The following is a 14,603-nucleotide window of genomic DNA, read 5'->3' as shown; positions in this document are numbered from 1 at the left end:
ACGGGCATCATAAGAAGGCTAAAGTGCGCACTCCCAAACGCCAAGGTCGAATGAATCGCTGTCATTTTCGACTGGCCCTTGGAAACACCCCCTGAGACGCCCTGGCTGAGCTGGTTGGGGGAAAACAGGCTTTACGGCGCGAAGAACTCATCCGGGCGAGTATCTGCGGAGCATAGGCTCGTTCGTCGTCCGTCTTTCCGGCTTTTGTACGCTCGCCAAGAGTGGGGCTGTTTCGAGCACAGCCCGTGGCAGGGGTCGCCGTCGGTTGCGAACACACGGAAACACGTGGCCCGTGCAGCCTTACGCTTCCTTTCTATCTACCCAACCAAAGGCGAAAGAAAACTCTCACAATTACCGCGCAGGAGTGAAGAAATCGCGCCTCTCACGGCACAGGGCAAATCGTGCCAGCGTTCATAAAACATACCACGTACATTTCCAATTTGCCTCAGTGCTATTATAGAATCACCTCAGCTTTAAAAAAAAAAAATCCTAGTTTCCTCTCGACATCGGCAGAATGGCAATGAGGGTAAGCTGCGATGAAATTAGGCGTGCCCTCTCGCCACTTTGTTTTGCATAACGGGATGTTCTGGCGGTACCAAAGGGCAGAAAAAAATGTGAGACACCGAATAATGTTCAGCACGGTTTTAGCGAACGAGATGGATGGGAAAACTAAAAAGAAATGTTTTTTTTTTTTTTCAATTTCAGCGTACGCAGTGCGCTTAAGTTGCTTCAAGGACGGTATCAAAAACAGCAGTGGTCGGTGTCTCGTGGCCGCCGCGTTGGGTGGCTGCTCTCGCTTGGAAAACAGCAGGCGCGTGTTCAGCTCCGATCAGCGACCGCTGCTCGTGCGACGTCAGCAGCCGTCCGCATACAGTACACCGGGTGGCGGACGCCGGCCCGTTTGCCTTCCTTCCTCGCTCCGTACCCGCGCAAACAATCGAACTCTGCGAGTGCGAAGGACGAAAGAGAGCCTCTGAAGACGCGGCGCACCTCTGCCATGCAGACATTCAGCGTGTGGAGGCCGTAAAAAAAAAAAAAAGAAAAAAGAAAAGTGCCATGCAGAGAGCGGGACTGACTCGGCGAGTCGGTATCCACGAACGCTTACGTTTGTTTAGCTCACGGAGACCAGTGGCGTTACCTCTCACGCGTGACTGCCTAGATAACCGCGTTTTATCTTTCTCACGCGTTGGTACTGTTGTTACACTGCTGCGCACCAGCGGCTTGCCTTTAGGCCTGGTTTAGCCTTTACGTTATACCTTGTTTTTGTGTTGGCTCATTTCATTTCTACTCTTCTTTCATCCGATGAACGATGGATATAAACATTGTTGTTGGTTGCCTGGCGCACAGCATGTTAAGGAATTATGCATGCGTAAATATGTGTCGGTTTTGAATACCGCCGGTGTCGTGTTATTGTTGCTTACAGGTTTCTCTTAATATAGAGTGAAAAAGCTCCAACAGTCAATATGACTAGTCCAGAGAAAGGGGGGGGGGGTTCTTTTTTTAAAGCTGTTTTGAAAGCTAGTGCTGTGGGAAGAAAATAACGATGGCAGATAGGCAGAGTTTTGCTCCAAAAATGTGTCTTAAAAAGCCTCTTACATGGACGTTTCCACTATAGCATAACGAGATAGAAGAGCCACTAAGTGTCGTTGTGTGAGTTTTCAGCTGGCAACAATACACAGGGAAAAAGAGAATAGCAATTTTCCACGATGTAGCGGAACGCTCGCAGTGCTGCTATGAGAGTGCAGTTGACATCAGCACCGAGCCTATAAAACATGATTCCTTCGATATAGAAGTGCCTATTTAAATACGAGACGCTCTTTGTTAACGTTCGTCGCTGAGCGCACATTACAACGGGCACACATTTCAAGCGCGAAGAGATTTCCGTAAGACTGTCTCTAATGGCAGGCCTTACAACGGCATCTATGTGTTGTGGTATGGTGCTTCGTTATCCACGGAGGGCCGGGTGCGGTATAGTCATCTCATTCAGATTATATTTCATTCTGATTTCTTTCTTTTTTTTCCACTTCGTTTCTGCCCCATAGCCTGGTTAGCTGTCACAGGAAGCGATCAGTCACACAGTGGTAAAGGAGTTGGAAGCTGTTCATGATGATTTGTGGGCGCTAACTTGGTGTATGAAGACACGCGTCGTGTCCTGTGCCTTCTTTCTTCATACGTCAAGTTTGCGCCCACAGAACATCATGAAAGTCAGTCACACTAGCGGGTGGTAAGAACTGAATAGAACTGGAAAAATAGAACTGCGTTATAGCGACCTTACATTCATTACGCGCCTTCCATCCACAAACTGAGAGCACTGGGCGTATTTAGTTGCTCCGTGGAAAAAGCGCACCCGAAAAGGCGACCTCCTTGGTCTCGCTTTCCAACTGTACACACGATTTGAAATTTATATTCATATTGAAAGTAGCGCGTAGTTAATAACATGAGAAAAAAAAGGCAAGAGGGCGCGGCTTATTTTATCAGTTAAACCCCCAGCGACATTTACTGACAAACTTTTTCTACTTTTTTTGGCACAAGCAGCATGACAATCGCTGGGTCTTGCTTGCCTCAAATCCTTAATGTGAATAAATTCGCTTGTAGTTTTGTCATTAGCCTGTGGTACAATAGTCTTCATCGTCGATCTAATAGATCTGAAATTCTATCAAAAGCGTGTAGTCCGTCCAACGCTCCCCTTTCCCACCGGAGAATACGATTTCTTCCTTCTGAACGCTGTAGCTCCAGGGTTCCGTTTAGCGGAAAACCCGGCGTGGCACTGTGACTTGAAAATCCTGATTGGTCGAGAGGGTCGTGACATCAGAGCCATCTTAATTTCGCTTAAAAGAAAAATTGTTTGGTCAAGTGCTAGAATCGAACCCTCGGCTCGCGAGCCGGACACGCTACCTCTACGCCAATAAGGAATGTTCGTTCAGTGAGCATAAACAGAGGCCTTGTACGAGCACTTCGTCTCACACAATGTGTAGGTTACAGTACAGAAACGTGTAGTTAATTGGTATCGCTAATTCATGGCACTAATTAATGTCACTCTCTAACGCTATCGCGTAACACTCTTAAGGTGAACTTGTGTGTCCTCTAATTTTTCTCTTAGTTTATTATTTTATACAGTCGAGAAATGAGACTGCTTGACTCACACCAGGCTGCCAGCATGTTCGAACAAGCGCGAGTTTATCGTGAAATTTTGAAACAAGCGCGCTTACCTAGGCTGACTCCATGCAGATGCAGTCCTCCATAGCACCGTCTTGTTGGGCATATTGAGGCGCCCCCTCCAGGTCGCGAAAATCGCCAATGCATGCACTCGACGTTGTGGTTCAGCAATAGTCATGCATAAGGCTCCTATGCGCGGCAAAATTACGCGTCGTATATGTAGACCTTTTCACATCAGCTTTTTTGAGCGCATCCGTATCACCACTGGATTAAGTCAGCAGCGTTCTGATTGGCGGACTTCATACAGTCATCTGCGCATGCGCGGCACTGTATGCGCAGCGCATGCACACAAATGAAAAGTGTCTTGAGGACCACTCTCCATGGTCGCGCTCGCCAGGGCAACACGATGAAAGCCACCTCTCGTCCTCGATTGCTCACACGCTTTGTTGGAGGCGCACATGCCATTTTAGAAAGCTGGAACTTCAAATTGGAGCCTTCATTAATCGCTGTATAAGGCACCGAAATACTTTGCACGGCTGTCGGGGCGCGTCGGCGTTCACGATGGGACTCATAAGTCCGAAGTATGTTTGCGTTTAGGTTGACTAACGAAAAATTGTTCAGTTCCGATTTTAATGCGGAGAATTTTGCCTCACGGAGGAAACATCATGACCTCACTGCGGTCTTGTCTGCACTGCACAGGTATCCTGTACGGAGGGCTGGCCCACTGGTTCAACGAACAGAAACTTCTGCTAGCTGCCGCAGCCATCATATCTTCGACACTGTTCGCAAGCTACTTCATCGCTGACATCACTCTGCTGACGGTAGTCTTGGGCGTGGCTCACGGTAAGGACGACATGATCCTTGCGACTCGGTACAGCGCTGTTGTCGCCGCGGTACCTTCGCATTGCTGCGCTTCGAACACGTGTTATCACTCGTTGTGAAAGCGGGGCATGGGAACCCATGCATCAATGTCATTTGAACGCAAATGCTTCTATAGTCGTGTAAAAGAGGCCCTGTAATATATGGCGAGTCGTTCGGGTACTGGATGCGAACCCTTAACCCGGGCCTAGAAGCAAAAATATCTCGCACGTTCTAGACTTATGAACCATTGTTTCCCCGTTATACAGAAAAATGATGATTTCCCCCGTCTAGCGTCAGAGTTCTTGCATTATCAAGCCAACGAAGGGAGGGAAGCTGTACAACCAATGCCGTTCTGGCACAAACACGTATAGTCGACTGGTTCGTCCGTCCATGTTGCGCTCTGGATTTCCTTCCTTCCTTTCTTTCTTCCTTTCTTCCTTTCCTTCTTTCTTTTTTTCTTTCTTTCTTTCTTCCTTTCCTTCTTTCTTCCTTTCCTTCTTTCCTTCTTTCTTTCTTTCCTTCTTTCTTTTTTCTTTTTATCTTTGTAGCACTACTCGATTTACGCAAGCAATGCTTGGACCCATAGCCAGCGGATACATAGCCGGCGTATACAGTATTAAAGGGCGGGCATGTACTGTGCTATCGTGGATTAGTAGATAGGCGAGAACTAGGTGTGGGATTCCTCATTAATCAGGATATAGCTGGAAACATCGAGGAGTTTTACAGTATTAACGAGAGAGTGGCAGCTATCGTAAGTAGGCTTAATAAGAGGTACAAGCTGAAGGTGGTGCAGGCCTACGCGCCTACATCAAGCCATGATGACCAGATAGTTGAAAGCTTCTATGAGGATGTGGAATCGGCAATGACCAAAGTAAAATCACAGTACACTGTACTGATGGGCGACTTTAATGCAAAGGTAGGTAAAAAGCAGGCTGGAGACAAGGCGGTAGGTGACTATGGCCTAGGTTCTAGGAACAGTAGGGGAGAGTTATTAGTAGAGTTCGCAGATAGAAATAATTTACGGATTATGAATACCTTCTTCCGCAAACGAGCAAACAGGAAGTGGACTTGGAAGAGCCCCAATGGTGAGACTAAAAATGAAATAGATTTCATATTGTGCGCACACCCTGGCATCGTAGAGGATGTGGAGGTCCTCGGTAAGGTCCGTTGTAGCGACCACAGAATGGTAAGGTCTCGTGTTAGCTTAGATTTGAAGAGGGAACGGACGAAACTGGTGAAGCGAAAGGCTATTAACGAGTTAGCATTAAGAGGGAAGGTAGAGGAATTCAGAATGTCGCTGCAAAACAGATTTTCCGCTTTAACTGATGAAGACGACCGCAGTGTTGAAACAATGAATGATAATCTTACAGCTATCGTTACAGAGTGCGCCGCAGAAGTAGGTGGTAGGATGGTTCGACAGGATACCAGCAAGCTATCTCAGGAGACCAAAGATCTGATTAAGAAACGCCAAAGCATGAGGACGTCTAACTCCACAGACAGGATAGAACTAGCAGAGCTATCGAAGTTAATAAATAAGCGCAAGGTAGCCGACATAAGAAAGTTTAACATGGAGAAAATTGAGCATGCTCTAAGGAACGGCGGTAGCCTAAAATCAGTGAGGAGAAAACTGGGCATAGGTAAAAACCAGATGTATGCGCTAAAAGACAAACAGGGCAATGTCATCAGCAATATGGATAAGATAGTTGAATTAGCCGAAGAGTTCTACACAAATCTATACAGTAGCGAATGTAATCATCAAGTTACTGAGGGAGGCAGTCAAGCACAGCAATGGGACATCCTGCCAGTAACGAAGGAGGAAGTAAAGAAAGCCTTAGGAGCAATGCAAAGAGGGAAAGCAGCTGGTGAGGATCAGGTAACAGCAGATTTGTTGAAGGACGGAGGAGAGATTGTGCTACAAAAACTAGCCACCCTCTATACGCAATGCCTTGTGACCTCGAGAGTACCAGAAGCTTGGAAGAACGCTAACATTATCTTAATTCATAAGAAAGGAGATGTGAAGGACTTGAAGAATTACAGACCAATCAGCTTATTGTCCGTTGCCTACAAGGTATTTACTAAGGTAATCGCTAATAGAGTCAGGACAACCTTGGACTTTAGTCAACCAAATGATCAGGCAGGCTTTCGTAAAGGATACTCGACAATAGACCACATTCACACTATCAATCAGGTGATAGAGAAATGCGCAGAATATAACCAACCCTTATATATAGCCTTCATTGATTACGAGAAAGCATTTGACTCGGTGGAAACCTCAGCTGTCATGCAGGCATTGCGGAATCAGGGTGTAGAAGAGTGTTATGTGAAAATATTGGAAGATATTTATAACGACTGCACAGCTACTATAGTTCTCCATAAAGCCAGCAATAAAATTCCAATACGGAAAGGGGTCAGGCAGGGAGACACGATCTCGCCAATGCTCTTCACTGCCTGCTTACAGGAGGTATTCCGGGGACTGGAATGGGAACAGTTGGGGATAAGAGTTAATGGAGAATACCTGAGTAATTTGCGATTCGCTGATGACATTGCCTTGCTAAGCCACTCAGGACAAGAACTACAAAGCATGATCAATCAGTTAGACAGGCAGAGCAGAACGGTGGGGCTAAGAATTAACATGCAGAAAACCAAAGTAATGTTCAACAGCCTAGCAAGGGAACAGCAGTTCGCAATTGGTAGCGAGGTGCTGGAAGTAGTAAGAGAATATGTCTACTTAGGGCAGGTAGTGACCGCAGATCCGGATCATGAGAGGGAAATAACTAGAAGAATACGAATGGGGTGGAGCGCATATGGTAGGTTCTCTCAGACCATGAATGGTAGCTTACCAATATCCCTAAAGAGAAAAGTATACAACAGCTGTATCCTACCGGTACTCACCTATGGGGCAGAAACGTGGAGGCTAACAAAGAGGGTTCAGCTTAAGTTAAGAACAACGCAGCGAGCTATGGAAAGGAAAATGATAGGTGTAACGTTAAGAGATCGGAAGAGGGCGGAGTGGGTGAGGGAACAAACGCGGGTTAATGACATCTTAGTTGAAATCAAGAGGAAGAAATGGGCTTGGGCAGGGCATGTAATGCGAAGGCAAGATAACCGCTGGTCCTTAAGGGTAACGGAGTGGATTCCAAGAGAAAGCAAACATAGCAGGGGACGGCAGAAAGTTAGGTGGGCGGATGAGATTAAGAAGTTTGCAGGGATACAGTGGCGGCAACTGACAAAGGACAGGGTTAATTGGAGAGACATGGGAGAGGCCTTTGCCCTGCAGTGGGTGTAGTCAGGCTGATGATGATGATGATGATGATGATGATAGCCAGCGGATAGTAATGGGTCCAATGGAGAAAGATACAAACTGCAGGCAACCAATTGTCGAAGTTAGAGACGTCAGTATACGGAAATTCACAGGAAACTTACAAAAGTTAATTATCACTCTAAGCAGTCGGCAGAGTGCCAATGAACAGAAGTCAAAGATAATATAAACCAAAAGCTTGCAAATCAAACCAGAACGCGTAAAACTTGTACAAGGATTACAGCAACGTAAAATGAAAACATACTATCATCTCACAAAGGTCGCCGATAATATCACATCGCGCAGATCGCAAAGAGAATGCATAATATCATATCACATCACAATATCACATCACACAGATCGCAAATAATGCGTGATATCAATTCACACAGATCGCAAAGAATGCATAATATGATATCATATCACAAAGAAACGTCACGTGACATATTAAATACGGTATAGGTATGGGGTTACATACAGTTAATATCAGGCGAATGACGTGAGGTTAAGCAAGTGCAAGTGTTAACTGAGTGTTTAATTCCTTTTGTAGGTAGTGATTTCTTTACTAGCTCTTACCGTAGACTATTCCAGATTTTTGTGCCTGTATACTATTGCACACTCTCGCCATTAACGTTTCTTTATACCGGTAAGTTAGAATTTCTGTAGGTATGTCCCTCTGTTTCATATTTAGGGATGCACGTGTAGAAAACGAAATTATTCTAAGTGCTCTCTTTTGTGATCGTCTAATGGGCTCTAGTTAAGTATTGTATGTCCAGCCCCACGACTCAATGCAATATGGTGAATCAGCATGTATTACTGCGAAGTATAGGATGCGTAGAACGTTAGTATAGTATCAAAATATCCATGTATATGATGAAGAGCATAGCAACCGGACGCAGTCTTCGCGCAAATCGAATCAATCTGATGTTGCTTGTGCAAGTGCTTATCCAGGGTCACTCCAAGGCACCTAAGGAGATTGGTTGATTCAAGCTGGATCTGGCTAATAGGTAATCTAATATCATTTGAATCCAGGGATTTTTTTCGCGACTGGAACAGTATACATGTGCTTAGTTTTCTTAGTATTGACTGTTAATTTGTTCGTGAGGTGACAGCCTGAGAATTTCTTTTCAATTCTGCGTTTGTGATGCTTTCTAGTTCGACAGCATGGTGAACAGTAACTATAATGTCAGTGTAATTAACAAACATAAGAGTGCTGGCTGAGGTTCATATCTGAGGCAAATCAGTGACGTGAAGTGAAGCGCGTACAGAGTCGATCACGCTTGTCTAGAGCGCTCGAGCGATGCCGTCCGGGCGAAAAAAAGCGAAATTCTAAAGCAAGCCAAGCATTGACTTTCACTGACAATACTTGCGCTGGGGAGTAGCTCAATATACATGTGCACCACCCAGGCACCAGCGCCTTATCCCCAGCGAAGCAGCTGCGATAAGATTTAACTGCATTTGCTCCCCAGCACACCGCTCCAACGCTCTAGACAAATGTGATCGACTCTGTACTCAAGTGTTCCGTGCCCTAACAAGGACGTAAAGAAGGCAGTTGCGGACGCATAAACAGAAAAGTACACTTGTATACAGGGTGTCTCTACTAATTTTATCCAGGGTATAAAAATATGCCGCTGCGCTCTAAGACGACGCGACCAAGTACATGTTGCTGGCTGTTGTATGGAGCAAGTCACACTATTTTTGTATTCTGCTTAATTACACAATTATTCGAGACTAATTAACTTTGCAAGCAATGAATATGGGCGAAAAATTCCAATGAGAGAGTTGTAGAGCGGTCCGTAAAACGTTGAACTGAGCAGTTCGTAACTTTCCGTATATTACGTATTACCTTTTTTTTTTCGCTCACTTCATACGCCCACGAAATACGAAAAATACCACGTGGCATGCCTGCTTTCCCGCCGCGATTGCACTGCTCTCAAACGTTCCGCCTACAAACGAGCTGCTCATTTGGCCGGGTTTACTGCCGCAGAAATGCTGACAGGCCAGTGACGCAACACCTTACTGTGCGATTTACGCCATCGATATGCTTCCGTGGCGGCGGTTCATGATAGCGATGAGCAGGCGCAGCCCTTATCGCTAGCGCTGGCGTAAATCGCACAGCCAGCGCCTTTGTCGCAGCCCTGTCACCTTTTATGCGGCAGTGCAACCGGCCAAATGAGCTGTTCGTTTGTGGGCGGAACGTTTTACAGCACTGCAATCGCGGCGCGCAAGAGAGCATGCCACGTGGTTTTTTTAAGGCGGAAGCCTTTAATGTCACATCGTTGTAAGCAGCAGTTGTCGACAGAAAATGTCACGCTTTTCAATTGGTGGAAACGGTCGTGACGTCACAGTGCGCGAATTTCAAACGGGGCCAATTGTACTTTGGCTAGTAACCATGCAACTAATTGAAGGGATCGTGTAGTGATGCTCCAAGTAAGTGGGACTGAGCTTAGTTAATTGCTTAATTACACAATTAGCCTAATTAGCTTTACTAGTCAGGCCATATAAATAAATAAAACCGATTAAGAAATTGGTCGAGCTCAGGAATCGAACCCCGGTCTTCGGCGTGAGAGACGAGCATGCTATCCACTACGCCATGCCAGCTCGATGGTTTCGAATGAACAAAGGCGCGTCTAGTGAATACGGTGTCTTCACTCACTCTCATCCTCCTCCATTCCCTTCCGGCGAGGTTTAGGTGTCCACCGACAAATGAGAGACAGATACATTTCCTTTCCTCAAAAACCAATTTACCGACGAGCGAGGCGTAGAACCAAATGGGCGATGGCGTTCTATGGACTCCTTGGCAGCGTTGCAAGACGCTGTCGCGTTCCACTCTTAGGGGCGAAGCTTAACATCTTAACCACACATCAGTGACCACACTTTAGGTCAAAAAAGTGCCCCCGCTGAATTTTGTGACACAGTTACTGCGTAATTTCCTTTCCTCAAATACAATTTTCATTTTCTTCATTACGGCTCCTCTTTATCTATCTTCTTTCACTCCCACTTCCTCCCTTCCTCTACGGTGCGGTTCAGGTGTCCACCGAGATGACAGAGAATTACTGCGCCATTTCCTTTCCTCAAAGAGCGTTGCGTTCAAAGGGCAAGGCATCGCGCCGAACGGGTGGTGGCGTTCCGTGGACTCCCTGGCAGCGCTACAACGCGCTGTCGCGTTCCACTCCTAAAGGCGAAGCTTAAGCGTCATTAATTAGCAGTTAATTAATATTCAGGCATTAATAAGTAATTAACCATTAATTAGTGATTTGTCATCACTTAGTAATTAGTACTCAATTACATGTGACGCCACCAGTGTCACAGAAACAGCGAAGGTGGTGCGGAAAACGCTTCCGCCTCTACCCACTTTAGACAGTCAAAGTGCCCCTGAATTTTTTTTTTGTATTTCAGGGGCATCTGCTGTGAACAAAAAAAAAAGGTAATACGTAATAGATGGGACATTAGAAATTGTTCAGTCGGACGTTTTGCGGGCCGCTCTACAACTCTCTCATTGCAATTTTTCGCTAATCTTCTTTCCTTGCGTGGTTGGTTAATTAATCTAGACAAATTACGCAATTAAGCCCAATACAAGAAAGTGTGACAGCATGAATTTTGTCGCGTCGTCTTAGAGTGCCGCGGCGTATTTTTAAACCCTGGCTAAGTAAACTGGAACGCCCTGTGTAGCAATACAATACATGTCGCAAACAGACGCTACCCAGTGCTTTTGCCACTAGTTGTTCAATGAAGCTTTTTTTCTTATTGTAGCTAGGCTGAAGAACTGTGGGCCAGAAGACGGTTACTCGAAGCTTCGTACTGAACAGATATAACCCATCACAAAACAAAAACCCCGATAATTACTAAATTTCTCGGGAAAAAAATGGAGGGGACACTTAAGCTCCGCCCTAAGGGTACACGTCATAGCGTAATAGGTGAATTCCCCTATACACAGAAGGTCATTCTCTACTTTACATGCATAGATCCCTGGGAGTCCCCATACCCCGCCTGGCGCAGTGGTGCAGTGGTTAAGCGATGCGCCACTGTCCTGCGATGGCAGGTGCTGCCACAGGTGGTGCTTGAGCGATCTAGGTTGCTCTCCCCGAACAACCTCTTGCGACCGATCATTAAGTCATTAACTGCCACCTGTCACGGTGTCCAGTTTGCTCTCAATATGGCGGGCAGGCTGTGGTGACGCCACAAGGTCACGTGACTTGGGCGGCCCAGCTGCCTCCTGGGTGGCTTCTCTGGGGATTTTTCGAGCATTTTTCGCCCACTGTCAATGACGCTGGATTTTCTGCGACACGCTATCGCGTTATACGCTATCGCTATCGCGATAAAGCTATCACGATAAAAAAAGTACTCAGAAAATACACCCTATGCATTTTGGCCGAAAAAGAAAAGCTTCGAAAGCGAAAGCACGCTATGAAGCAGACTGCATTGGAGGTAAAGCTGCAAATTGGAGGGTTTCGCATAAACTGAGGTTCGTTGACGTGCACCGAAATATCACTACACGACCGGTTCCGCAAAAGTCTCCGTAAAATTAAGAATAAGAGCGTCGAAATTCCCGTAAAATTAAGAAAGTAAACACAAAGCTGTTCGCGCTTATGCATGAGCGGGCAATTATCGTGAGCGTATAGTCTGCGCGCGGCGCCAGGCGCGCTGTTATTTTTACGAACTTCAAACTGCTTAGGACAGGCGGGTAGCCCCAGACACAGAGAAACTGCACTTTAAGCGAAGGACTATATCTCATGGCCTCTTCAAAGACGGGCATGCTATCACTTTGATCTTCAACACAAATACTGGCCAATAGAGGCTTTTCATTTCCACATAAGCCTCACTGAAGCAACTTAAGCTAATAACGACGGCGAGCGATCGAAAGAAACAGAGCGATGAGAAAAGATTAGCGTTTCGGGCACACTTCGGCACGACACGTGAAACAGTCTTCCCGACCAACGGAATTCATACACGCCCGAGCAAGCAGATATATGTCCGCCTACTTTGAAGTGCTAACACAGCGGCTGCGCACAAAAAGTGGTCAGTATTCCCTTTGTTTCCGGCGTCACGCACAGTCGGCCAAATCTTGAACAGGATTTTGAAATCCCTAATTGCGCCTTATAAAAGGCTTCTCTCGGCTAAACCGCTGGCATATTCATGCTGTAATCTGACGCTTGTGGTGGCATTTTGTGGTACATTTTTTTTTAATATTACGCTTAAGTAGACTAAATGCCTCATTTAATCAAAATTATGAGTAATTTTCATCGTGTGCGGCTACGAAGAGTCAAAACAAGGGGAATAGGTAGCAATGGTTCTGGTGGCGCAATTGCGCAATCGCTGGGTAAACGACTTGTCAGCATGGGAGGAGAGGTAGGACGAACCGAGATGAACAGAGTCACTGCTGCGTGTGCCGCTTGTTTTGGCTATTCGTAGCTGCAGATGATGCGGATTACTAATAATTTTGATCCATTCAGGCAATTACTCCACTTAAGTATAATATAAAAAAAATGGACCACCAAATTCCGCGACAAGCGTAAAATAACAGCATGAATATGCCAGTGGTTTAGCCTAGAGAACCCTTTTACAAGGTCCAATTAGGAATGCAAATATCATGTCAGTTAAAGATTTAGCCGGCTGTACACACTTACAGCCGTGCAGTCGATCTATAGCTGTACTCTGTATTTCCTTTTGGAGACCTCTGTTATTTCTGCTTCCCTGCAATTGTGTGTTCTTTATATCCTTTATTTACACTGGCAATGATGTATAGCAGGGAATGCCTTTTTATTTTCGTGATCACTTTTCCCACGCCAACCGATATCTATTAACATTCTGTCAGCGCTGTAAAGTTCTCTCCTCGCACTGTTCGGGTACGAAAAAAAAATCGGAAACTAGTAATAAAAACGTGTTCTAGAATGTGCTCCTCGCAACTATATTTTCTGCTAAACACAGCCGTTGTCGTCCTTCTTTCAGGGATGCCCAAGTGCTTTACAGACGTGTTATGAATAGCGCTAACATGGCCTAGAGAACAGAACGTAACAAAGTTTGGGAAGTGGGAAAGGTTGGGAACATATGAGTACGATCAACTTGAAATTAACGACGAAAGAGCTGGGACCGGAGCTTGTTCGCAATTCACCTTGTGCGAAGGATAAAGTACTTGACAAAACTTTGAACTCTATGAAGAGCTGGGGCTAGTTGGAAATACATTCTTGAAGGTATTGGTGAGCGCTATCAAAATACGGAAAAAGGACGAACACACAGGTCGAAGCCCTTATACACAGGACGAAAGCGCTTCGTCCTGTGTGTTCGTCCCTTCTCCGTACTTTGATAGCGCTCACCAATACCTTCAAGAATGAACTGTATGAAGTTTGTATTAAGCTCCACGTCCTGTTTCTCGTCTGAGTTTTTGTCAGGTGTTTTTGTTTCTCTTTTTTGTCAAAAAGCTCTTCCTTGAAGAATGAAATACCGATCACTTCTGGTTCCCACTCTTTGGTTGTTGATGTCCAGTTCATGCCTCGTATACGTCCACAAGCCCAACCCACCTCCCAAAAGTTTGTAGCTAAACGCTACGTCATTTTCGTCGTTTGTTCCTCCCTTCACTCCATTAAAGATAACCTCTCTCTGTCCCATGCGCAAGCTTAGAGATGGCTGCGATTCTGCCTCCCAGTTCCCTCTTTCCTCCCCGTTGTCGCGGCCCCTGTGGGCCGCTCTGTGACCATCTCTGGCGGCGCGCGCAGGCCTGGGCGTGGCGGCTGTGGGCGTGGTGGTGGGCGCCCTGCTGTCGCAGTACTTCATCAAGTACCGTGCCACGGCGTTCGCGCTCATGTCGGTCACGCTGAGCCTGACGGGCGTCGTGTTTCCCCCGGTGGCGGCGTACTTCGTCGCCGAGTACGGCTTCTCCACGTCGCTGCTGCTGCTGGGCGCCGTGTCGCTGCACCTCTTCCTCTGCTGTCTGCCGCTGGCGCCGGCGCCGTGGCAGCAGGAGCCACCGCCGCCACCGCGGCCCGCCACGGTGACCGCCCCAAAGAACCCCGCGGTAGGGACACGCTTGGCTGCCGTCCGGCGGCGCAGTGCCGGAATTCGTGCTAGCACGCTGTGTGCTCACGGCACGACAGATGGGCTCTACACGCCGTACAACGTAATTGGGAGTTTTAGCCCAGTCTCACAGCCATACGGTAAATACGGTGACGCGTTGCCGTTGCTACCGCTGCCAGGATTGCCTAGCGACATTTGCCGTACTGTATTGGGTTGTCGTCGTTACCGTTGACAGGCTTGCCTAGCAGCAGTAGTTACCGTAGTTACCGTGTTTACC

General features: G+C 46.6%; 1 protein-coding gene across 10 annotated transcripts in view; it reads left to right on the top strand.

Annotated features, from left to right (window-relative positions):
* The window catches only part of LOC149354263 (monocarboxylate transporter 12-B-like), an 84,595-nt gene that overhangs the window by 61,633 nt on the left and 8,359 nt on the right, over window positions 1–14,603 (top strand). For all 10 annotated transcript variants that reach the window (XM_089583243.1, XM_089583236.1, XM_089583237.1 and 7 more), the window contains 2 exons: window positions 3,856–3,999; window positions 14,029–14,327. In XM_089583243.1, the coding sequence (XP_089439369.1) occupies window positions 3,856–3,999; window positions 14,029–14,327 (443 nt within the window). The remainder of the gene's footprint in view (window positions 1–3,855; window positions 4,000–14,028; window positions 14,328–14,603) is intronic.

The sequence above is a fragment of the Amblyomma mixtum genome, chromosome 3, assembly GCF_055824585.1.
Source record: "Amblyomma mixtum isolate Tamu chromosome 3, ASM5582458v1, whole genome shotgun sequence".
In the NCBI taxonomy this organism is placed as follows: Eukaryota; Metazoa; Arthropoda; class Arachnida; order Ixodida; family Ixodidae; genus Amblyomma; species Amblyomma mixtum.
This window is presented reverse-complemented; position numbering and strand designations above follow the sequence as displayed.